General features: G+C 41.4%; 1 protein-coding gene across 9 annotated transcripts in view; it reads right to left on the bottom strand.

Moving 5' to 3' along the window:
- Window positions 1-26086, bottom strand: part of REPS2 (RALBP1 associated Eps domain containing 2) — a 225885-nt gene that overhangs the window by 30352 nt on the left and 169447 nt on the right. For all 9 annotated transcript variants that reach the window (XM_082681115.1, XM_082681117.1, XM_082681121.1 and 6 more), the window contains 2 exons: window positions 1708-1791; window positions 514-659 (listed from right to left, as the gene is read on the bottom strand). In XM_082681115.1, coding sequence (XP_082537241.1) covers window positions 514-659; window positions 1708-1791 — 230 coding nt within the window. The remainder of the gene's footprint in view (window positions 1-513; window positions 660-1707; window positions 1792-26086) is intronic.

Here is a 26086-nt window from a genome sequence, read left to right as displayed (position 1 = left end):
TGCATGTGACCATTCTGTGCTGAGATGCTCAACAACAGAACCCCTTCATGGGGATGAAAAGGAATCATACACCACATCTACTCAAAGTTGGGTCTGAGGGTCTTAAAGCTGGCCACGTGCACCGGGGAACATGAGATAAGACAGGCAAAGAGGGAAACTGCCATTTATATTACTGTCTTCTTCCCAGGAAAACACAGGCCAGAACAAAGAAGAGCGGTAGGAAGGAAAGGAAGAGGAGGGGAGGAGGGGAAGGAAATCAAACCAACCCAAAGCACACGCCAGCCTGGGACCTGCTGGTCCCTGGGGTCAAGTTAAGCCCATCACTTAGAAAGCCTCTTTCTATGTGACCAGGAGACTGTAATCCCATCATAGAAATGAGTAAGGTAAGACTATAACCATTAAAATCACACCTGTCCATGGTGATGAGTGTAAATGTAAGTTTACATTTACATATGTATAAGCAGATTTAAAATAAACTTTCCGACCTTTCGCGCATTTATCCATTCTACTTACTTTTGCACTGTTGGATGGGGTTTCACGGTTGCTACAGAAGCTGGCCCGCCTACAGCCGTAGTAGGCTCTTGACTTTCTGTAGCTTGATTTTCAGGTCGGAATTTTCTACGGATGGGCTTTGATGGGGGCTGAGAATACGGTATATCCTGTGGATTTAAAAAAAAACCCAAAAAGTTAAACAAATGCCACCCATCACGTCAATGCCCCATGTTACTCTCGGCGTATCCCCAAGGTCAGTCGTGTGCTCTATTCAAACTCCACACCTCAGGACAAGTGGCTGATTCGTGGCTTGGCAAGACCTGGAGAGACCCGGGCATCAGATTCCAGGGGCCTTTCCTTCTTTCTTTTTCTTTTTTTTCATGCTTGCAGCCTATTACCTCTTTTGTCACCTGGAAGGACACAGGACTCAGATGCCCTCTCTCCCTCCCCTCTTTTCTTTTTTAAATGCTGTGTGCATCTCACACCACAGGGCCTTTCCTTACTGAAGACAAAATTCACTCTTGCCTCACTTTGGGGCTTTTGGGAATATGTTCTGAATCTGTTCTAAGTTTTAAAGTTTGTAGAGGTCTTTGTCATATGCTCATCATTCTCCAACCCCCGGCTCCTACATCAAGCCAAGCTGACGAGCCACTGTGTCTTCTGGAAGGAGACAGTTGGCCTGCTTCCTTGGAGGCCCTGCCTCACCTGTGCTCCCGAGCCCAGGCCCACGTGCTCTGTGATGGGAGGAGGGCCTGAGGAAATGGGCAAGGAGAAAGGAGGGGGAGAAGACGAATGGGAGAGCATGGTGAGTGAGCAAGCAAATGGCCCAGGACTTGGTGACATGGGTGGGCAAGGGGAGACCGTAGCAAAAAGACTAGGAAGGGGAGACCACCCCAGCCCCCAGCTTGCTCCTCGAGGCTTAGCAGGATGCAGGGCTCCCCACTGCACCTCTTGGTCTTGCCAAAAGCAAGGCCACCATATTTAGCTGGGAGGTTGAAGAGGGAAGTACAAACTGTCAGAAACATCAAGGTGGAGCCCAGGAATCATCAGGACCCTTATCTTCACAAAGAACCCAGATTCTAGGAAATCTGGACCATAAACATTCATGTCAGGGCATGAAAACTTTAAAACGGTATGTCTGCTAACAGCGGCAAGCAGCCCAGGGGAGGGAGGGGTCCCAAGACCATCACAGTAACATCCTCACGCTGGCCTTACCTTCTTTGCTGGACTACTTTCCGCAGCTTGGGAAGGGGCTCTGTTCAGCTGGGGGTGTAACTCGGCCTCAGACGCTTGTTCAGACTGTAGCAAAAGATCACAGAAAGGAAAAAAATGTAAAATCATAACCACCTAAACATGTAATGAAGAGAGCTTAGGAAAAGAGTTACTAAGGAGAAAGAGCCAAGGATGGTCGGGGCTGCCAATCCTCGAGAAAAGCTTCTGTAGACCCTGCTGTTCCCTCCCATCCCTCCTCCCAGCATTGTTCAATCTTAGGGAAAGAAGTCACAGGAATGTCTTCTATAACTGGATGTATGTATTGCTAAAAACTAATGCTTCAAAAGCACAAACTAAAAATAACAAAGCGTATCAGAAAAATAGGGTGGGGAAAGAAGTTAAAATTTCAACCCGATCACTAACAAAAACAATAATTATAATGAAAAGCACTGAAAGTTTTTTAAATATTAAATTTCTGATAAAACACTCTAGTAGATATGACTCTTTACCTTAAAAAAAGGTGAGGGGTAAGCATGATGGAAGGGGTAAACAGAGGGATTCTGGCTGCTGAGTGGTATGGAGTCCGTGAATGTAAGCACAAAGACGGGAGGAATGGCCCCAAAGGCCTGCAAGACAGCGGGGCCACACAGCCCGGCGCAGAGCCCAGGGAGCGCGGGTGCCCCTGCTCAGCTTCCTATCTCCCGGGCTTGCTACATTCAGCGCTGCTGGAGTCCTTGGCTTTCAGCCACTATTAGCCAGGGATGCAAAATGTTAATAACATGTGAACCAACGTGACCTCCACATTACCAGTCCTCTACTGACCCACAAGCTAATCTGCATCACAGAAACACACACTGCAGCATGCAACCTATGGGTCTGAGGGCACCTACCTCGTCGCTAAGCAGCCCTCTTCAAACCCTTGCGGGGCCTGGCTTCTTCCTTATTCTGACCCTACTCCTCCCCAACCACCGCCCCACCCAGCACGTTCCAGCTGCCTCTAGTCTTCAGAGACCAGCAGCCCAGCTCGGCACCCTCAGCTGTGTTTGTAAAGGTCCTGTCCCTGGCATCTGATGAGTCGCAGTCTCCTACTTGGAATCATTCTCTCTTCCTGTTCTGGCCCCTCTTGTCCCTCACGTGAGCGGTTTCTCAAGGTCCTGTTTTCGGCTCTCCTGCTCCATGTTTCCCTCCCTGTCCACTCTTCCCCACAGTAAGCCCGTCTGCTCCTACACTTCCACTGCCCGCACTGGAATCCTTGGTGCCCAAGCAACTCCCCGCCTCTTTGAAACCCACGCTGCAGGCACTCAACATGCATGATTTCTAGTTCCAGGTTTTTCTTATAGCCTTCTCCTTTCCATTAAGGGTAACTGTATTATTATTATTGTTGTTGTTGTTATTAATAGATGTGCACTATGAACCACCGAACACTTGCTGTGTCAACATGTTGCTCTAGATGTTTTGCATGGATTACTGCATTTCATCATCACAGTCTTAGGAAGTCGGGAAGAAACTAAGTACCCAGAAGGTAAGGGACTCACTCAATATCACACAAATAGCAGAGTCCAAACCCAGGCCTCAGGTTCCAAAGCTGGGCTGTGACCACTATGCTCTACCGCCTCCAGCACTCTTGGGCCTGAGTGTTATTCACTCAAGAAGTACCTATCCAACAGCCACGACAGGCAGCCCCTGTAGTAGCACCGGTGTTCAAGGATGAACAAGCTCTGGACCTTGCAGTCTAGCGGGAAAGGCAGAGAATGAGCAGGCAAACAGGCTTCAGGGGAATAAGGACTACAGCGAGGGTGTGCGGGGGCTACAACAGCAGCCGGCCTTGTGGGTCACCAACACTCAGGCAAAGGTGACATCCCGGCTGCGAGCTGGGTGCAGAGGGGCACTGCACAGGGGGGGGCGAGAAAGGAGGATTGAGGGGCCTCCCAGGCTCTGACACCCGGGAGGGCAGGCTGGGGTACCACGAGAGCACGGAGGCCAACCTCCGCAACAGGAACCGAGGGAGAAGCAGGTGGGAAGGGGAGCCTGCTTTGGGACACACTGAGTTTGAAGTACCCGGAAGCATCCAAGTGAAGTCGGTCAAGAGCCATTCACGGTCAGGCTCCCCCACCTTCTCGGGGGTTCGGACAGATGGCATCACACTCCAAGATGCACTAGTCCAATGTCAGCTTTCTGAATGGCTGAGCAAGGACCTGACAGGCACCTAGTGCAGGGCTGCCCGTGACCTGTGCTGAAGAACAGGACCTGGACCTGAGGCCCGCACTCGCCTTCCACGGCCAATCCACGGCCTGCCCTGCTACGGCCCACCCGCTCTCCACAGGGACCACAGGTTTGCGCCCACATGGCCCAGCAGCCAGGCAGAGAGGAGAGAAGTGACGGACCAGTCACCCCACCTTTCAGTTGGTCAGTTCCCCTCCGTATCATCAGGCAGGTGGAGAGAGGTGTCCGTCCTAATGCTCCCTTTCCTGGGGAGATGAGTGAAGTCTCCTTCTTGTGGAAATATTGAGGGAAATGATAAATTTCATCCTCTTTTCAACAAAAATGAGGATTCTGAGCACAGCAAAAGCAGGAGAGTGTCTGTATCACTGACTTCCTTTTCTTGTAAACATCTCTAAATCACCAACAACAATGGGGTGGGGCTTTGGAAGGATGAGGAGCAGTTGTGAGGCCTGAAAACTGTTTTCCATTTTAAAATTTACCTTCCTGGGCTTCCCTGGTGGCGCAGTGGTTAAGAATCCGCCTGCCAATGCAGGAGACACGGGTTCGAGCCCTGGCCCAGGAAGATCCCACATGCCGCGCAGCAACTAAGCCCGTGCGCCACAACTACTGAGCCTGCACTCTAGGGCCTGCGAGCCCCAACTACTGAGCCCACGTGTGACAACTACTGAAGCCCACGCGCCTAGAGCCCGTGCTCCGCAACAAAGAGAAGCCACTGCAATGAGAAGCCCGTGCACCGCAACGAAGACCGAACACAGCCAAAAGTAAATAAATAAATCAATTAAATAAAATAAAGAAATAGGAAAAAAAATTTAAAAAAAGATTCTCCATCATTTGGCTCCAATTTACCTCTGCATCATAACTGCATTAGTTTGCCAATCGGGAACCCACTCCAGGCACATAATTATTACCTGAATCTTCAAACACACCACAAGTTTCTTCTCAATTCAATTCTATTTATTCTAGAACTTCTAGCCCAATGGTTCCCAAATACAGCTACACAAGAGAATTATCTGGGGAATTTTTATAAATTACAGACTTTTAGATACTACCCCAGACTTCTCTAATTAGAATCTCCTAGGGCTGGAACACTAGAACTTCTATTTTAACAAGCTCCCTGAGTGATTTTTATGTAGCCAGCCCAGACCAGCTAGGGACCACTGATGGCCCAAACTCTTCATTTAAGAAATGAGAAAACCAAGTCTCCAAGGTCCTGGTCTGGAAAAGGCCACAGGTGCTCCAGCAAAAACTAACCAGGCTTCTTAATTGTTTTCTTCTCCATTTACCATGGAGGCAATAGGTGGTATATGCAATATGGTTTCATAAACAAATAAATACATATTTGAAGCTGTGCAAAATTTTTACCGGTAAGACTTTTATTTAAAAGTCGAGGGACTTCCCTGGCAGTCCAGTGGTTGGGACTTCGCCTTCCAATGCAGGGGGTGCGGGTTCAATCCCTGGTTGGGGAAGCTGGTATCCCATATGCCTCACGGCCAAAAAAGCAAAACATAAAACAGAAGCAATATTGTAACAAATCCAATAAAGACTTTAAAAATGGTCAACGTTGGGCTTCCCTGGTGGTGCAGTGGTTAGGAATCCACCTGCCAATGCACGGGACACAGGTTCGAGCCCTGGTCCAGGAAGATCCCACAGGCCGCAGAGCAACTAAGCCCGTGCGCCACAACTACTGAGCCCGCACGCGCCACAACTACTGAAGCCCACGTGCCTAGAGCCCGTGCTCCTCCACAAAAGAAGCCACCACAGTGAGAAGCCTGCACACTGCAACGAAAGCAGCCCCCGCTTGCCGCAACTAGAGAAGGCCGGCGCGCAGCAACGAAGACCCAATGCAGCCAAAAGTAAATAAATAAATTAATTTTTTTAAAAAATGGTCAACATCAAAAAAAACTTTAAAAAAAAGAAACATGAATGTGTTTTAAAAAAATAAATACAAGTCGAATTTGCAACAAGCAAAGAGTCACATATTCATGCTACTGACAGATTAGAAAAAGAAACTTAAGCTTCATTTACCTCCCAAGAATCCAGGCAGATCCCAAGACAGAATCACAAAGGTCAAGGCTAATTTCTAGGCAGATGAGCAGATAATCCTGCTACTGTATCTAGGGGATCTCCAGCATCTTAGTGGTAGTCTCAGTGTCATTTGGTGCTTGACTTTAACCTGACCCCAATCTCTGCTGGTTAAGGACACACCAGAAAGCCCTGTGGTCAAACCCAGGCATAGAAGATGCAGAACCAACAGCCAGCAGCACAGTGGCCACAACAAACCCCACCATTCGACAGTCAGTCTCAGAGAGAAGATCCAGAGGACTGAGTTCTCTGTAAGAACAATTACCAAAATCCATGACCCAAGTCACTTACGAGAGACAAAAATGGAGCTGAAGTATAAGCACCTGGAGGGCAGGAGCTGGGTCTTGTTTCACTCTCGCTTTCCCAGTGCCGAAGCTAAAGACCAGCAAACAGCAGGTCCTCTCATCAATGTATGCAGTGAACTAGTAATGAATCCAACACTGTTTCATATTCCAGTGGACAAGTCAAAAACTTCATCCCATGGCAACTGGGGCCACAGAGCACAGCAGGTACAGGACACAGGCTTTGGAGTCAAATCCAGGCTTGGCACTGGCTTGGGCATGGGCTTAACCTCTCTGAGCCACAATTTCATCATCTGCAAAAGGGGATAATCCATCTAACTCCTAGCATTGTGAAGATTAAGTGAAACATCTGTCTCGGGTGCGAAGCACAGTAACCCAGTAGCTATTCACTAATGGCAGCTACTATCATAATCGGGAGTAAAATTACAATTGGTTTCCCAGGCACAGGATCTATTTCTGTAAGCAGAAGCTAACTCAACATGAGGGACTTTTCCCCTCTTGCCAAAAGATGAAAACCTTGACTGGGAGAGTGCTGACTCTGGCTTAGATAATAAGCAGATCCCATAGAGCAGGCTGCCCACAATCCAAATTTGTGCCACTGGATATTACTGCTACCAATACTGGAGGGAAGACATTTTTACAAATAAAAGCAGATTTCGTGGCTGCCTCAGTACAAACATCTCAGGCAGCTTGCACTGAGTATCTCTGGTGCCCTTACAGCAGGCCAGTCCAACATCAGGGACACTCGGGCGAACACTGACAGAGGAGCTCAGGGACAATTTCAACGAAGTGGATAATCAGCAACTATAATGGACAACTAGCCCCTGGATACGAAAGTCACAAAGCATAATCACTCAGGGATTCCTGGAACCTACTGGATTATGGACAACATCCACGAAACAGACTTCCTGTTACAACTAGAGGACTATGGGCACTGCATTTTGGTCTAAAAGAAAAATATTTGACCATAACTAGATTTTGGTTCTTTTCTAGTAATAGAACCAAGTCTGAGCCCCACCCTCTATTCATCCCATATGTAAAGCCATATTATAACACAGCCCAAAGAGTCAACAACACAGGTGATATACAGCAAGATTCTCCTGAGACCCATTTTCCCCACTGTAGGGTTGAAGAAAGATGCTATATGAACGCCCCTTGCCACACCAAACAGACTCTTACTAAAACAGGTACCCACCACCATCAAAATTCAAAGGCATCTGGTTACAAGGCCTTTAAAAATCTTTTGCTGGTCCCTCACACCTGACATACACAGACTGGCAACAATACAATATAAACATTTCAAAGCGCCTCAAAGTCCTAGCTTCACTCGATGTTTTACCACACTTATAATTTTGAATTCCTTTCCCATTCCCATTGCTCTGTATTAGTGATGGAGTGTTTCAATAACATTTCTTCTAACTGCTGATAGCTCATACTTAGACTGTGATAAATGTCCCCTTTTGGGATGACACGGCCCTTCCTGCATGAGCCAGGTCCATCAGAGAAAAGTGGCTTTAGAAGAAACTCAATTAGAAATAGCTGGCTAGAGAGAGAGCTGTAAAAATTATGTAAGAGTTAGGAACCAGCCATAAAATAAATTCAGTATTGATGAGGATGTGGAAGTGAAATGAGAACACTGTTGATGGAGCATAAATCAGTACACTTTATAAAACCATTTGGCAGCATCCACTAAAGCCGAACATATGCTTACCATATAACCCAGAAATTCTACTCCTAGGGATAGACCCAAGAGAAATGAAAACATACATCCACTCAGAAACTCGTACATGAATATGCATAGCAGCATTATTTATAACTGCCAAAATTTGAAAACTACCCAAATATCCATCAACAGTAGAAAACAGTGATATAGAACGTCCCTGGTGGCTCAGTGGTTAAGAATCCACCTGCCAATGCAGGGGACACAGGTTCGAGCCCTGGTCCGGGAAGATCCCACAGGCCCTGGAGCAACTAAGCCCGTGCGCCACAACTACTAAGCCTGCACGCACCACAACTACTGAAGCCCACACACCTTGAGCCCATGGCTCCACAACAACAGAAGTCACCACAATGAGAAGCCCACGCACCTCAATGAAGAGAAGCCCCTGCTTGCCACAACTAGAGAAAGCCTGGCACAGCAACAAAGACCCGACACAGCCAAAAAAAAAAAAGAAAGAGAAAACAGTGACATATTTGCATACACAACGGAATACTATACAGCAATGATCTACAACCGCATACAACAATCTGGATGGATCACACAAACAGCGTGTAAGCAAAAGAGGCCAGACACAAGAGTATATACTACATGGTTCCACTTATATAAGGCAGGAAACAAGTAAAACTCACCTATGCTGCTGCGAGTCAGAATAGTGGGAACCCTAAGAATAAGGGATAGGAACTGAAAGATAGCATAAGAGGGGCTTTCTAGGCACCAGTAATATTCTGCTTCTTGATTTGAGTGCCAATAACACACGTGGGTTGAGCTTGTGATAATTCACTGAGTTGAACACTCAATATGTACTCTTCAATACGCACATTATACTTGAATAAAAAGTTAAAAAATAAATCCAGTAAAGCCAATTTCCTGTAATGTCCTTAAAGTGCCACCTAGTGGCACAAGTTAAATGTAAACAAGAAGGAAGATTCATTTCAAGTTGACTTGAAAGACATGGCCCCATTTCTCTCAGCACAGTTTGGGACTGGGCTGGAACAGTGCCCTAGATTTAAAAACAAACGAAAAAAACCCCCACAAAACAACAAAAAACCTTTCCCCTGGCACAGAGAATACTGACACAAAGATTCAGTGGCAAAATAAAGCTGTCTACCACAGGGCACACTGGTACCAATGAGCCAATGATGAGGCACATCCCTTCCCAGCTGCACCTGCGATCAACCATGTGGGAATATTTACAACCAGAGGTTGGCAACAGCTACAAATAGGGGCTTTTTCTTTTCTCAGAGAGAAGATTTACCAGCACACAAGTAAGGGATACCTACAGAACTTGCTGAGCAGAGCAGGGTATTCAGGAGGGAGACGGGAAGAAACAACTCCTTTATCGTGTTTTCCCAGGACAAGCTTCTTTCCCTCTTCCTCACCTTAAAGGCAAGGCCTTAGTTGGTTTCTTCTAGTTATGCTTCAGAAACACAGAGTTGAGAAGGACCACCCACAGCAAGCCTTGGAAGCTGCCAGGTGAATAAATGATATTTGCTCGAGGTTTTACTAGTAAAGTTGGAAAGACAGAGCATCTTGATCAGAAAAAGGTCCTCAAGGCAAAGCCGCAAACTATAGACACAGGCATTGCAATCCTTGTGTTAGGAGATGGTGGGTTAAAAGGCTGATGGGGGAACTGTCTTTCTGTTGATTCTTTTCCTTTTCATTTCCACTATTTACAGAAACAGGTGACATGTGGATTTGGCCTATAGATTGTAGTTTGTTGACCCTTGATGTAGGCAGAAGGCCAGTCGTGAAAGGTCACAGAAGGGAAAGAAGGTGGTTTAAACACAAGTAGTTTAGTAAGCCAGCCCGGCACTCATTCTGGGCTCGTGATCATGAAGTTCTGGCTGTCCTGAGTCTGTTCTTCTGTTTGCCAACTAGACTCCACCTCTGCTTCGCTGGGCCTGTACTGATAATTATAATAGTTCATTGTTGGTGAGAGCCAACCATGTGCCAGGCACCATCCTAAGTGCTTTACAGATATTAACTCGCTTAATTATCACAACCCGATGAGAGTAGACACTACAACTATCCTCATTCACAGATGATGAAACTGAGACACGGAGAGGCTAAGTAAATGTGTCCAAAGACACACAGCCAGTAAGAGGCAGAGAGAGGATTTGTACCCCAAGCCCACGTTCTTAACTACTCTGTCAGGCTGCCTCCCTGGGCCCACCCTCTGGGCATCCTCCACCATCCTCTCCTAGTGACACCACAGCACAGGGGGGCACCCTCCCATCCCATCCTGCTTCTCCCCTGACACTTAGGGGTGCTTCCTGCTTATTATCACTCTGTGGGGGTGTCAGAGAAGAGAAATAAGGATTCCTTTGTTCAGGAACCTAGAAACCAGCCGTAGTTGACTCCCAGGGGAAACACCGGGCTATCTTGTTAGTTATAGGAAACATGGTGTCCAGCAATCGCCTACAATCCTTGAGCACAGAGCATGAGAAAATGGGTTTAGATTAGACACATGGAAAATGACACAGTTACATACATACACCATGAGAGACTACAGGATGGAAGGTGTTAGGCGTGGCCGCTTTCAGAGGGTGGGGAAGGGGAAAGGAGCTGGAGGAGAAAGAGCACATCACAACCCTTGTGATCCCACAGCTGTCAGCAAAGTGTGGGCCTCTCGTAAGCACATTTCATTAACACCTGATGAACTGATTAGATGAACTTAAGGCATCTTTCAGAGGAGTGATGCTAGCACAGTAAGCTTTACACAATAATATTACAAGCAAAATGTCATAAGGAGGGGAAACCTAGGAAAGAAAACAAGTTACCAGTGGTAGGATAAAGCTAATTTATTAAGAGGTTTCAGAACATAAAATGTATTGGTGATAATATGTCAACTCTGTTGTTAAGAAAAAAGAGGTGGGCTTCCCTGGTGGCGCAGTGGTTAAGAATCCGCCTGCCAATGCAGGGGACAAGGGTTCGTGCCCTGGCCCAGGAAGATCCCACATGCTGCAGAGCAACTAAGCCCGTGTGCCACAACTGCTGAGCCTGCGCTCTAGAGCCCACAAGCCACAACTACTGAGCCCGCGTGCTGCAACTACGGAAGCCCACGCATGCATAAATAAATAAATAAGAGAGAGGTTAAGAAAATAACTGTGAGACGTGGTTGCATAGCAGAGCATGGTGGGTGGAGCCGGCACTCTGAGCCTAGATAGTCAGGGTCAGAATCACAGCTTTAACGTGCTGTGGGTGACTCTGGGCAAATTTCTAGTTCTCTGTGCCTCAGTTTGCTTATCTGCAAAGTGACGATAGCAACAGAACCTACTGCACATGGTTGCTAGGATTAAATAAGTTAATATTTATAAAGGACTTAGAAGAGCATCTGACACATAAACACTATACTTAAGTACATGATAAATTTATAAAATAAATAATCGCAAAGCCTCAATGGTTTGTATACTTCTAAAATCAATTCTGAAATGCATAAATAATAATTATTTATGATGTAAAACTTCTGTCTTTTTTTCCCTTTTTGAAAGCAGGATATGGATTACACTTGGCCTTCGGCTACACCAAATATGGCCCAGTGACCAAACTGTGCAACCTATTTTGGCAAAGCTGAACGTTAAGTCTTCCCTGGGGAAGGCACTTTAAACAATAAACGTTTTAGCTTAATATTAGGAAATATCGATACTTCATATTTAGAAAATGGGCAGAGAGACTGAAAATCCTTATTAACTTGTGCTCAGCATACCTATAGTTAATTTTTATGATGTGCGATGAATGATTTCTCTCTCTCTCTCTCTCAAGGTTTATCATTAAATTTCTAGCACCAGCCCAGAAACCTTTCCCAGCTCTCCTGTTCTACAAAAGCTGGTTCTGTCACTTACTAACGAAGAGGTCCCAAGTAGTTCACTTCTGCTTTCTGAACTTCAACTTCCTGTTCTGTAAAATGCTATGCAATGACAAAGGAGAGCATGAGCACAGAAGTGATAAAATTCGAAAGACTAAGACACACTCAGCAGCAAGACAAAGATCCCTGTGGGGCCAAATCACAAAGTGGCAGGCATATGCATAAAATAGATAACTAATAAGCACCTGTTGTATAAAAACAATAAAATCCAAAACAGCCAAAAAAACCCAAGTGGTAGGCCAGGCTGAGGGTTCAGCAGCAGGTGGAGGCAGCTGAGAGCTCATACCCAGCAGAATAACAGGGATTTAAATGCCCCACATGAGGCAGGGTTCCCGCACCAAGCTCATTCCCTAAAGCCAGAGGCTAAGGTGACACTTCACTACCTATAAACCTGCAAAGCCACGAAGAAGCCTGTGAAGGTGCTCGGGGCTGCCTCCTAATGAAAGGAAGCAGAAACAGATACAACACTTTAGCCTGGTCTTGGGCTCAGCCACCATCTGGTGACATCTGCATGATCACTTACATCTGTACCAGATGGAAGTGCTGAACCTCAAGGAGAAGAATTGGCCCCAGACTAGAGGCCCATGGGCGCAGGGTGGTGGGGTATGGTTGGCAGGGACACCACTGAACTGCTAGGAAGAGAGGAGCTCGGAGAACTGAGAATGAAATTGAAACTCCGATACCAAATAAGACTGCTAAGCAAATTTCCAAAAAGCATGGAAGGAAAAAAGCCAGCAGTAAGAACAGCCTCCCAAAAATAAGATGAATTTACTCCTGACTAAAATGAAGACAGAACAAGTTGAAAATAACTTTAAAATAATTTTGTTTAGAACCCACAAAGTTAAAAGTAGGGAATGCATCCTGAAAAAGAACAGAGAACTATGAAACAGAAATTGGGAAAAGTGAAACAAGAACAGATTAACATAAAAAAGAATGGACTATAAAACCTGGAATCATAAACAGTTATAAATTTGGAAGTCAAAGATTTCATCCACAGCCAACCCAGAGAGATCATGACATAAAAAGATGAAAGTACCACTACTAGAAATAAAAGATGTGTTACCAGATATAGAAGCATAGCTAATGAGTTTGAGAAGAAAATAGAAGAAATAAGTAGAGAATCAAAACCTGCAGAGATATGACTAAGAGTGTTCTAAAATTAAAGACATGATTTTCCAGATGGAAAGTGCATACCAATCATCATCTAGAATAAATAAATTTAAATCTATGCCTAGACACATCACAGTGAAATTGCAACAGAACATCGAAAATAAAGTTTTAAAAGCCACCACAGAGAAAAGATAGTAACTCCAAAGGAACCCAAAATAGATTCACAGAATACTCAGCAGCAACAAAAATAAATGCCAGAAGAGAAGGAGATAATACATTCAAAATGCTGAGGGAAAATAATCTTCAACCTAGAATTCTATTCATACATGCAGCAAAATTACCACTTAATAGAAAGGGCAATAAGTTTACCATCCAGAGAACATGGATGAAAAAAACTACTAGGTTATGTATTTCAGTAAAAGGTTTATGTGAACCTCACAATTGCTGGAGTTATCCTAACTATACGATTATGCAATATTATATGCCTCATCACAAGTTCTGAGAGCATGGTCTCTTAAAAGTAGCTTCCAAAGGCCATTTTATTCTGATAGAGCTTTGACTTTGTTTTATTCTAGTTGTCATAACAGAGAGCATTTTTTCCCTTTCTCCCAATCTTTAATTGAAAGAGGAAATCTTTAAAAGAAAAACTCCCTAATTTCCCCACCAAAACAGCTATTTAAACTTCTACCAGTTACTGCAGTCCACTTCCAAATGCTCAACAGTAGATACGTGACATTTGTGATTGAAACGTATAGAGACCTTCAAGGATACCCAAATTCACAAATCTACCTCTCACAAAAAGTCTCCCCAAAATAGAGAATGTACTTATATAAACAATTTATCATAAGATGAGATAGCTAAATTACAGATGAATTACTTAAGCGACCCCTTTAGACCCCTAAAAAGAGTTAGTGGAAATTCACTGAGGAGTTAACTTCAAAGTTCAAAGGCCCAATGAGGAGCGAACACTGGCCAGCAACAAAGGAAAAGGAATTTAAACTCTGACCACAGCAAAGGGGCCGATCAGTGTTTTCTATGGACCTTCAAGATCACTCTCAGAGAGTAGAATATCTTACTATCAAAGTTCTACTGAATACTTTTATGTGGTACAATCAGTAAACATTTCTGTATTTGGATCTTTTCTACTATTTTCCCTGTAAACATTCTAATGGATGTCTAATACTCTATTGGGTGGATATACATACAATACTCTTAACCAGAGCCTTCTTCTTGGGCATTTGTATTGTCTGTATTGTTTTAATTTTTATCAATAATACTAAAATAAATGTCATCATAGAACTTTTCCTTTCTTTTGAACAAGCTCTTGGGGAAAATTCTAATGGCATTTGTTGACAGCTGGAAAACTCTGAGTGCTCCTTTTAAAAGGAGGGGATTTATACTTAATCTTTCCTCCTCTATTCCAATGCCAGTATTTCATCACTCTCTCTTCTCCTTGAACTTCTCACTACGGCCATTTCCTATGCCTTTTGAATTTCTCATTCAGTGCCAGCTGTATGAAAATAGTACTTTTCAAATTCCTTTAATAAATCCTTATAAAAGGACTTGGAGAGCTCTCAAAATTCTATCAACAAAGACTGGTCTAAACCACAACTGTTTCTTCATGCTACACCAACCTGGAAATATGATTAGCTTTTTGAGTAAACTATGAAACAATTCTAGAGCTAGGTACCATAGAGTAAAATGTACTGCCAAAATCAATATATGAAAAAAGGTCTTACACAAAGCAGAATAATCTACTTGAATCTTCAGCCTTGATAAATTCAAAACAATGTTATCTACAGTGAGGGAGAAATTTATCAGAACCTAATTTTAATTTAAAATACAGCCTTTTATTTTAACTAGAGGACAACACAAGAGGAGTTGTGTCAGTCAAGCTACAGGTTTGTCAATTTTGTTGATCATCTAAGAAACCCAACTTTTGGTTTCAATGATTTCCCTGTTGTTTTCCGATTCTCTATCTATCTCCACTCTATTATTTCCTTCTTTCTGCTAGCTTTGGGTTTAGCTAGCTCCTCCTCTTTTTTTTAATTGAAGTATACTTGATTTACAATATTATATTAGTTTAAGGTGTACAACACAGTGATTCAGCATTTTTACAGACTATACTCCATTTAAAGTTATTATAAAATAATGGCTATAATTCCCTGTGCTGCACCCTAACCCTAACCCTTGTTGTTAACCTATTTTATACATAGTAGTTTGTACCTATTAATCCCATACGCCTATCTTGCCCCTCCCCACTGGTATCCGCTAGTTTATTTTCTTTGTGAGTCTATTTCTATTTTACTATATACATTTGTTTACCTTTCAGATTCCACACGTAAGTGATAACACACAGTATTTGTCTTTGCCTGCCTGACTTATTTCACTAAGCATAATATTCTCTAAGTCCATCCATATTGCTATAAATGGCAGAATTTCATTCCTTTTTACGGATGAGTAATATTCCATTTTATATATATACACCACTTCTTTATCCATTCACTGTTGATGGATACTTAGGTTGCTTTCACACCTTGGAAATTATAAATAATGCTGCTATGAACACTGGGTGCATGTATCTTTCCAAATCAGTGTTCTCATTTTTTTTTGGATGTATACCCAGGAATGGAATTGCTGGATCATAAGGTAGTTCTATTTTTAGTTGCTTGAGGAACCTCCATACTGTTTTTCACAGTACCTGCACCAATTTGCATGCCCACTGACAATGTACAAGAGTACCCTTTTCTCCACATCCTAGCCAACATTTGTTATTTGTGGTCATTTTGATGACAGCCATTCTGACAGGTGTGAAGTGATGTCTCATCATGGTTTTGATTTGCATTTCTCTAATAATTAGCAACACTGACCATCTCTTCATGTGCCTGTTGGCCACCTGCAGGTCTGCTTTGGAAAAACATCTATTCAAGTCTTCTATCCATTTTTTTAGCCAGGCTGCTTTTTTAAAAATATTGAGTTGTGTGAGCTGTTTATTTATCTTGGATATTAGTCCCTTGTTGGTTATATCATTTGTAAAGTATTTTCTCCCATTCATTAGGTTGTCTTTTTGTTTTGCGGATGATTTCCTTTGCTGTGCAAAAGCTTTTAACTTGAATTAGGTCCCGTTTGTTTATTTTTGCTTTTATTTCTTTTCTCTTAGTAGACAGATCCAAAAATGTATTGCTTCTACTTTTGTCAAAGTGTTCTAGTTTTATGCTTTCAGGTCTTGCAGTTAGGTCTTTAATCCATTTTAAGTTTATTTTTGTACATAGTGTGAGAAAACGTTCTAATTTCATTCTTTTACATGTAACTGTCCAGTTCTCCCAACACCACTTACTGAAGAGACTGTCTTTTCTCCATTGTATATTCTTGCCTCCTTTGATGTAAATTAATTGGCCATGAGTGCATGGGTTTATTTCTGGGTTCTCTGTTCTGTTCCACTGATCTATGTGTCTGTTTGTGTACCAGTACCATGCTGTCCTGCTTACTGTAGCTCTGCAGTATAGTCTAAAGTTAGGGAGAGTAATACCTCCAGCTTCGTTCACTTTTTCTCAAAATTGCTTCAGCAATTTGAGATCTTTTGTGGTTCCATATGAATTTTAGGATTCTTTGTTCTACTGTGGAAAATGTCATGGGTATTTTAATAGGAATTGCATTAAATCTGTAGATTGGGGCTTCCCAGCGCAGTGGATAAGAATCCTCCTGCCAATTCAGGGGACACGGGTTCAAGCCCTGGTCCAGGAAGATCCCACATGCTGCTGAGCAACTAAGCCCGTGTGCCACAACTACTGAGCCTGCGCTCTAGAGCCCGCGAGCCACAACTACTGAGCCCACGTGACACAACTATTGAAGCCTGTGCGCCTAGAGCCCGTACTCTGCAACAAGAGAAGCCACTGTAATGAGAAGCCCACACACCGCAACAAAGAGTAGCCCCCGCTTGCCCCAACTAGAGAAAGCCCGTGCACAGCAACGAAGACCCAATGCAGCCAAAAATAAATAAATAAAAAATTTTTAAAAATCTGTAGATTGCTTTGGGTAGTATAGACATTTTAACAATATTAATTCTAACAATACAAGAATATAGGATATCTTTCCATTTCTTTGTATCATCTTCAATTTCCTTCATCAATGTTTTATAGTTTTCAGAGTATATAGGTCTTTCACTTTCTAGGTTAAATTGATTCCTAGGTATTTTGTTCTTTTTGGGGCAACTGCTTTTTGGTTGTTTTTTGGTGTTTTTTTTTTTTCTTTGCTCTTGCTTTCCAATAGTTCATTATTAGTGTATAGAAAATCAACAGATTTCTGTATATTAATCTTGTATCCTGCAACTTTACTGAATTCATTAATTAGTTCTAATAGTTTTGAGGTGGAGACTTTAGGGTTTTCTATGTATAGTATCATGTCATCTTCAAATAGTGAGTTTTACTTCTTCCCTTCCAATTTGGATGCTTTTTATTGATATTTCTTTTTCTTCTCTGATTGTTGCTGTCAGAACTTCCAATACATTGTTAAATAGAAGTGGTGGAGAGTGGGCATCCTTGTCTTGTTCCTTATCTTAGAGGAAATGCTTTCAGCTTTTCACCACTGAGTATGATGTTAGTTGTGGGATTGTCATAAAGAACCTTTATTATGTTGAGATATGTTCCCTCTATACCAACTATGATGACAGTTTTTTTTTTATCATGAATGGATATTGAATTCTGTCAAAGGTTTTTTATGCATCTATCGAGATGATTACATGATAGTGATCCTTCCTTTTGTTAAGATGGTGTGTATTACACTGATTTGTGAATACTGAACCATCCTTGCATCCCTGGAAAAAATACCAGTTGATCATGGTGTATGATCCTTTTTATGTATTGTTGAATTGAGTTTGCTAATATTTTGTTGAGAATTTCTGCATCTATATTTATCAAAGATGTTGGTCTGTAATTTTCTTTTTTTGTAGTGTCTTTGTCTGGTTTTGGTATCAGGGTCATGGTGGCCTCACAGAATGAATTTGGGAGTGTTGTTCTGTCTTCTTAAATTTTTTGGAATAGTTTGAGGATAGGTAGTAGTTATTCTTATGTTTGGGAGAATTCTCCTTTGAAGACATCTGGTCCTGGGCTTTTGTTTGCTGGGAGCTTTTTTAATTACAAATTCAATTTCACTACTAGCAATAGGTCTGTTCAAATTGTCTGTCTCTTCCTGATTCATTTTTGGCAAGTTTTATGTTTCTAGAACTTTGTTCATTTCTTCTAGGTTGTCCAATTTGTTGGCATATAACTGTCTATAGTATTCTCTTATGATTTTTTGTATTTCTGTAGTATTGGTTGTTATTTCTCCTCTTTCATCTCTTACGTTGTTCATTTGGGTCCTCTCTCTTTCCTTCCTGATGAGCCTGGCTAAAGGCTTATCAATTTTGTTTATCATTTCAAAGAAACAGGTCTTGGTTTCATCTTTTCTTTTTTTTTTTGGTCTATTTATTTCCTCTCTGATCATTATTATTTCCTTCCTTCTGCTCATTTTGGGCTTTGTTTGTTCTTCTTTTTCTAATTCCTTTAGAACGCTTAGGTTAAGTTGTTTGAGATTTTTCTTGTTTCTTGAGGAAGGCATGTATCCCTCTAACATCCCTTCTAGAACTACTTTTGCTGCATCCCACAGACTGTAGAAAGCTGTGCTTCTGTTTTCATTTGTCTCATGGTATTTTCTCATTTCCTCTTTGATTTCCTCATTGTCCCATTGGTTTTTTAGGAGTGTGTTGTTTACTCTCCATGTGTTTGTGCTTTTCCTGTTTTTTTCTGTAATTGATTTCTAGTTTCATACCACTGTGGTTGGAAAAAATGCTTGATATAATTTCTATCCTCTTAAATTTGTTGAAACTTCCTTTGTGCCCTAGCTTGTGATCTATCCTGGAGAACATTCCATGTGCACTTGAAAAGAATGTGTATTCTGGTCTTTTCAGATGCAATGTCCTTACTATTAAGTCCAACTGCTCTATTATGTCATTTAAGACCACTGTTGCCTTAATGATTTTCCATCTGATCTTTCCATTGATATATGGGGGGTGTTAAAGTCTCATACTATTATTGTATTATTGTCAGTTTCTCTCTTTATGTCTGTTAATATTTCCTTTATATATTTAGGTGCTCCTGTATTGGGTACATATATATTAACAAGTATAATATCCTCCTCTTGTATTGATCCCTTTGTCATATAAAATGCCCTTCTCTGTCTTTTTTTATAGCCTTTGTTTTAAAGTCTACTTTGTCTGATATGAGTGTTACTACCCCTGCTTTCTTGTCATTTTCATTTGCATGAAATATCTTTTTCCATCCCCTCATTTTCAGTCGGTGTGTGTCTTTGGCTCTACACTGCGTATCTTGTAGACAGCATGTACGTGGGTCTTGTTTCTATATCCAATCAGGTACACTATGTCTTTTGATTGGAACGTTTAGTCCATTCACGTTTAAGATAATTATTCACATGTATATTCTTATTGTTATTTTGTTAATTGTTTGGTGTTTTTTTAGGTCTTTTTTGTTCCTTTCTTCTTTTGTTCTCTTGTGATTTGATGACTATATTTAGTGTTATATTTGGATTCCTTTTTATTTTATGTGTGTACATCTATTATAGATTTTTGGTTTGTGGTTACCATGAAGTTTTTATATAGCAATATATAAAATATGCTATAAATATCATATAATATATGATTGTTTTAAGTTGCCCATCTCTTAATTTCAAATGCATTTTAACAACTCTGCATTTGTACATCTAGTTGTTTTGTGTATCCCTTAAGGCCACTTGGTTTTTTAAGAGTATGTCATCTAATTTCCACATATTACTGAATCTTCCAGTTTTACTTCTGGTACTGATTTCTACTTTCATTCCACTGTGGTCAGAGAAGATACTTTGTATGATTTCAGTCTTTTTAAATGTACTGAGATTTGTTTTGTGGCCTAACATATTTTCTATCCTGGAGAATGTTCCATGTGCACTTGAGAAAAAATGTGTAGGCTGCTGTTGTTGAGTAGAGTGTTCTATAGACGTCTATTAGGTATCTATTTCATTACTGGTCTTCTGTCTAGTTGTCAATCCATTAATGAAAGTGATATATTAAAGTCTCTATTATTGTAGAACTGGCTATTATTCCCTTCAGTTCTGTTGGTTTTGCCTCACATATTTTGGTGCTCTGTTGTTAGGTGTGTATATGTTTATAATTTTTATCACATTAATGGATTGACTCATTTATCAACACATAATGTCATTCTAAGTCTCCTGTAACAATTTTTGTCTTTAAGTTTATTTTGGTCTGATATTAGTATAGCCACCCCAGCTCTCTTTTGGTTACTATTTGCATGTAATATCTTTTTCCATCCTTCCACTTTCAATCTATTTGTATCACTGGATCTAAAGTGAAGTCTATTGTAGACAGCACATATTTGGATAGTTTTTAATGCATTCTGTCTGTCCCTGCCTTTTTTTAATATATATATTTTCTTTTAATGTATTTTTATTGAATTTGTTACAATATTGCTTCTGTCTTTTATGTTTTGGTTTTGGGCCATGAGGTATGTGGGATCTTAGCTCTCTGACCAGGGATCGAACCCACACCCCCTGCAGTGGAAGGTGAAGTCTTAACCACTGGACCGCCAGGGAAGTCCTGTCTCTGCCTTTTAATTGGAGATTTTAATCCATACAATTTAAAGTAATTACTAATAAGGAAAGATTTACTTTTGCCATTTGCTGTTTGTTTTCCAGGTCTTATACCTGTTTTCTTCTCAATTCCTCCATCACTATCCTCTTTTGTGATTAACTGATTTTTTTTTTAGTGTAACATTTTTATTACCTTCTCATTTTTTCCATTTTTTTTTTAGTTTTTTCCTTAGTAGTTACCCTAGGAATTAGTTAATATCTTAACTTTATAACAAGTTTGAATTAATACCAACTTCATATCAATAGTATAGAAACCTCTGCTCCTACACAGCCCTGCTGCCTCCTTATATTACTATTGTCACAAATTACATCTCTATGCATGTGTGCCCATTAACACAGATTTTAAATTATTGTTTTAAGCATTTCCCTTTTAAATCATATAGAAAAACAAAGGAGTTACAAACTAACAATGCAACACTACTGGCTTTTATACTTACCTATGTAGCTACCTTTACGTTTCTTCATTTCTTTTTAGAGCCTCAAGGCACTGTCTAATATCCTTTCATTTCAGCCTGGAGGACATCCTTTAGCATTTCTTACAGGGCAAGTCTACTAATGACAAATTCCTTGAGGTTTTGCTTATCTGGGAATGTTTCAGTCTCCAGTGACACCGTCTGTGGGGGTGTAAAGTGCCTCCCCAGGCGATCTGCTGCCATCAGTCACAGTTGAGAGACTAGATTCCCCCTTTGGTCTCTGCTGAAGCCATGTTTGCTGACTAGGAAAGCACCACTCTGGGCTGTCTACTGCTACCACATGAGGAGCAAAATACCAGCCTCTCCAGTAGGTCCCTGCTGACATCAGAGGGGGGAGCATCCATGGTGTTTGGCTGGGGTACAGCAAGTATTGTTAAAAAGGTCTATATCCAGCTTAGCTACCTCCTTCCCAGTGCTTTGGCTGGGGAGTATATGTTTTTGTTTGCATCTGTCAGTGGTTCTGGGTTGCAGGCTCCTCCAGTGCCCAGTCCAGGATATATGAAAGATTTGTTAAAACTCAGGGGACTCACTACTATGCTATTCCTCAACTCCTGAGGCCCTAGTCAGCCTGCTTTCCTCTTTACATCTTTTGAAATCCTCTTTCTGCCATATTATGCCTAGAGTTTTTAGTTGTACTTAGCAGTGGGAGAGCAGGGAGAAATTAGTCTAAGCCATCTTGTCCTCAATTGTGTTTTGTGATGTTTCATCTATACTTGCAACAAAATTTTTCTTGGACCGAGGAATACAACACATGATCAGAAACTTTAAGCACTAAAAGGATCTATCTAGTCTAATCTTCTCATTTTCTAGAAGAGATAGTAGGTCCGTCACATGAATTTGCTTACTTCCCATAAAGCCATAGAGCTTCATAATAGTAAGGCTAAGAATAAGACCACGGACAGACACATTTGTATAATGCTGTACAGCTTTCATTACGTTCTTTCATCATCGCAGATGAAGATAAATCCTGGACCTAGATCTTCTTTCCTTAATCACTGAAACACTCACTAACATACTGTGATTTTCAGCTAATCTTCAGCATGCACCGTAGGACAGAAGAGAGTAACACTTTGGAAGAAAATGAGGATGGCATCTTAGGTGATATATGTTTGTAAATTCTCTTCAAAATAATTACTGAGTTTCTAATACGTAAGTACATAGAAGACTACCTCTTGACATATACTAAATTTATATTTTGATGAGTGAAAATCAGGACGCCGTATATACCTTGGAAAGCTTACAAATATGCTTCATCTACATAACCAATGTATTAAGGTGATTTAGTAACTAATGTACATTACATGACCTCATCTGAACACATTATAGCAAAAGATCTCATGATATGTGACATACGCCCACAGGGTTCTAATTTAATAAAGAAAAAAGCCACAAAGTTTTAGAAGCAGTAACATTCCTATGTTGTTTACATTTCAAGAATGTTTCTTGCTGTTTTCTTATAGATATTTGAAAATTGCCAGTGAGATAATACTTCATTTTACTCTCCTGAAAATGGATTTAGTATGAATTTAAAATGGATTCAGTATGCATGCTATACTTTAATCAAATTTACATTTTAAAAACATATTACATAACCCTGTAAGAGACTTACATAATCACTAGTAATGCCAAAAAAGAGAGAGAGCTCTAAAACTCTTAAACGTCTCCCAGGAGAATTTACTATTTTGTATCATCAACTATATTAACTTAAGGAAAACAGTCTTGAAATGAAAAGATACTCATTTACAAGGACAATGTATTTTTTTTTTAAAAAAAGCATGGAGTATCAAATATTTCAGAACTTCAGGGCCTACAAACTGCCATTTGAGTTTAAGTGAGCCTCAGTCTTCCCTTGCAAATTAAATGAAGAGAGTATTTTATATCAACTTGTATCTAAGAAATTTGGCTTTGAAGTAAAGCGGCATGCCCAGCATATCCCTACTGGATTCAGTACAGCCTTAGAGACCTGATCCTAGCCAGATGGCAAAGTCAGATGACACATTAGCTGAATGGACTATGGAGTCCTTTCAAGGCCATCTGTGTTCATGGCTAGTCCTTCACAACAGTACACAGAGGACTGGAGGCACACAGCGACTAGTCATTCCAGCAAGACCTTCCCATCATGCCCCCTGACCCTGCTGAAATCAGTTATCACCAGAAGCCCGGGACCCCCAGGACATTCATTGTGATCAGGGTCCCTGTCCCCACAGGGTCTGGATATATCCCCTAACCGGACTTCGTGTCTCCCACCCTCCCCAGCTTGAGAAAGTCTCCCACCGTGCCCTTTAAGAACTCGCGGTGGAGCATCAACAGATCCCCTATATTCTCAACTTCTTCTTTGAACATTCCTTCCTCTCACCTTAATCCAGTGCCTCTCAATCCTGACTGCACTTCAGAATCACCTGGGGAGCTTCTACAAACTCCTCAGTAGGTTGCAAGCTCCCCCAAACGATGCTGGTGTCCGCAAGGGTGAGCGCTGCTGTGCTGAGTGACACCCTGTGCTGTCCCCTCAGCAGCTGCTCCCCAGACAGAACTCTCTCATCGGGGGCCTTTCCTCTCCCACCGCTCTGGCACCACCGGGACTAAAGTGAGCAGGCTGGCTGCTCTTCACTGCCACCTCCGAACATGAAATCTCTCTCGTCTAAAACCTCCTAGCTTTCCAAATTGCGGGCAGTTCCTCCAACACACAGGGACCTCTTGTACACCTGTTTCTTTGCATTTGCTTTTTCTCTACAGTAATGTTCTGAACCCCTCAGCCATTAAAAAGAAAAGTTCTCTTGATTCTGTAAAACTCATTTCACTGGTAACCTTGGCCCTTGCATGAAGCCCTCTTGGTCTCTCTGAGCTTAGAAGTATTGCTAAAATGCTTCCTTCATAGCACTTTCATCCCACAATGCTATTGTAGCGCTCACTGCATTGCTCGCGAAGAGCACTTGCCGTTATAAAGTGAGAAATTAGTGGTATAAGTAGGAAAATTCAGAGCACATGAGTCTATAGGGAGCTGCAATTCATCAAATGTGGTGCTAACACAAAACTGAAAATATTATCCTTTGGACCAAAAAAAAAATCTCCTCTTTATTAAAGATAACTACACTGAAGCTGTGGCTCTATCACAATTGCTATAAGAAATCTGGCCCGAGATCAACACTATTAAAGGGATTTGGCTATTGAAGTACCACACAGGCCCCGAGCAGCAAACAGACCTACAGGACAAGCACCAACCCTGTGAATGGCATTTTACTCAGTTCATATGCACACAATGAGCTAATAAGTTTAACTAACTCTCATTTTAACACTGCTCCATATGAAACAGTTACCTCTAATTGCTTTTTAATCATTTACACTATGAATCAGTCTTTTAAAAAAAAAAGTGTCACCTCTGGCCTCTAGCCTGAGCCAAAATACTACACCCTGCTCTCCGGCCTGTCCACAGGAAAACGTGGGACCAAAACATTTGATTCTTTATATGCTCACTTGGTCCTTCTTGATCTTACCTATATAGCATGAAAAATAAGATCAGTTTCTTTGAATTTATTCCTTTTCCTAACTCCAAGGCCCCATTTGTATAACTTAATCCAGATGTTCATACCATGGTGGTGCCTGGTCTAAGTAAGGGCCAGTGAGGCTGCATTTTATGCTGAAAACCTAAATCTCATCTCTCACTTGATAAAATTAGAGACAGACTTTTGGTGTATGTATGTATGTATGTATCTATCTATCTATCTGTATATATATATAAACATATATATATATATATATATATATATATATCTTTGTGCACGTATCTGCAACTGTACAAACTCTCTTACATACTTAAAAACTGATAGTGCATTACTGATTGGCCACATAGTTTTTTAAATAGTGTTCCTCTTGGGGGAATAAAATGTTTTCTTTATTATAATCTAGTCTTGCCCGTTTATCAAGTTATATAATATGAAAATGTTAAATCCAAAAACTTTTAATCTTAATCTCTTCTCAAAGCTACTAATAAATACAATGATTTTAACTATACCAGGCTTCCTGGTTTCTCCCCTAAGTACTACAGTTTAAGCCCTACAAAAGAAGTCTCTGTAGTTAAGTATATATATATTTTTTTCCAAAGTCACCTTGATTGTCCATATATACCAAAGAACAGTCAAAAAAATTTTAACATAGCAAAAGAATAACTCAGAGTATTTAAGTTCTCTATAAATAAAATTTGTTGCTTTTCTGTTCCTTCTTCCTCTCTCATGAGGAAGCAATGAAGAAAACACAACAAACCTAAAACACAACAATTTGAAATCCCAAGCTAATGTGTGGTAAACTTTCTTTTTCATTTTCACCTCTTCTAGGGAAACCTATTGGCATAAGATATAAAAATTTAACTTTAATCACATAATATATAGATGAGGTGACAGATTAAAGATGTTTGGAAATGTTCTTACCAATACCTTAAGGCTGGTGTATAATCATGTGCTACGCCCTCAGGATAGTAACAGTATTTTATAAATAAAGGGATGAATGGTCACAAGCTAGAAAGCTGCCAGCTTTAACAAAATTGAGCAGGTTGGGGCTTCCCTGGTGGCACAGTGGTTGAGAGTCCGCCTGCCGATGCAGGGGACACGGGTTCGTGCCCCGGTCCGGGAAGATCCCACGTGCCGTGGAGCGGCTGGGCCCGTGAGCCATGGCCGCTGAGCCTGCGCGTCCAGAGCCTGTGCTCCGCAACGGGAGAGGCCACAATAGTGAGAGGCCCGCGTACCACAAAAAAAAAAAAAAAAAAAAATTGACCAGGTTGCTTTACTGTAAGACTTCAAAGCCCTTAATGAGCTGGCGTGCACTGCAAATCTCCCAGAGCAGGTACAGAGGCAGCAAATCTGTCTTACCACACAGCCCTATTAATATCTCCCAGGAGAAGGCTTCATCACAAGTAGTTTGG

Source organism: Grampus griseus (genome assembly GCF_964374135.1).
Source record: "Grampus griseus genome assembly, chromosome: X".
In the NCBI taxonomy this organism is placed as follows: domain Eukaryota; kingdom Metazoa; phylum Chordata; class Mammalia; order Artiodactyla; family Delphinidae; genus Grampus; species Grampus griseus.
Note: the sequence above shows the minus strand (reverse complement) of the source record. Positions and strands in the feature narration are given on the sequence as shown.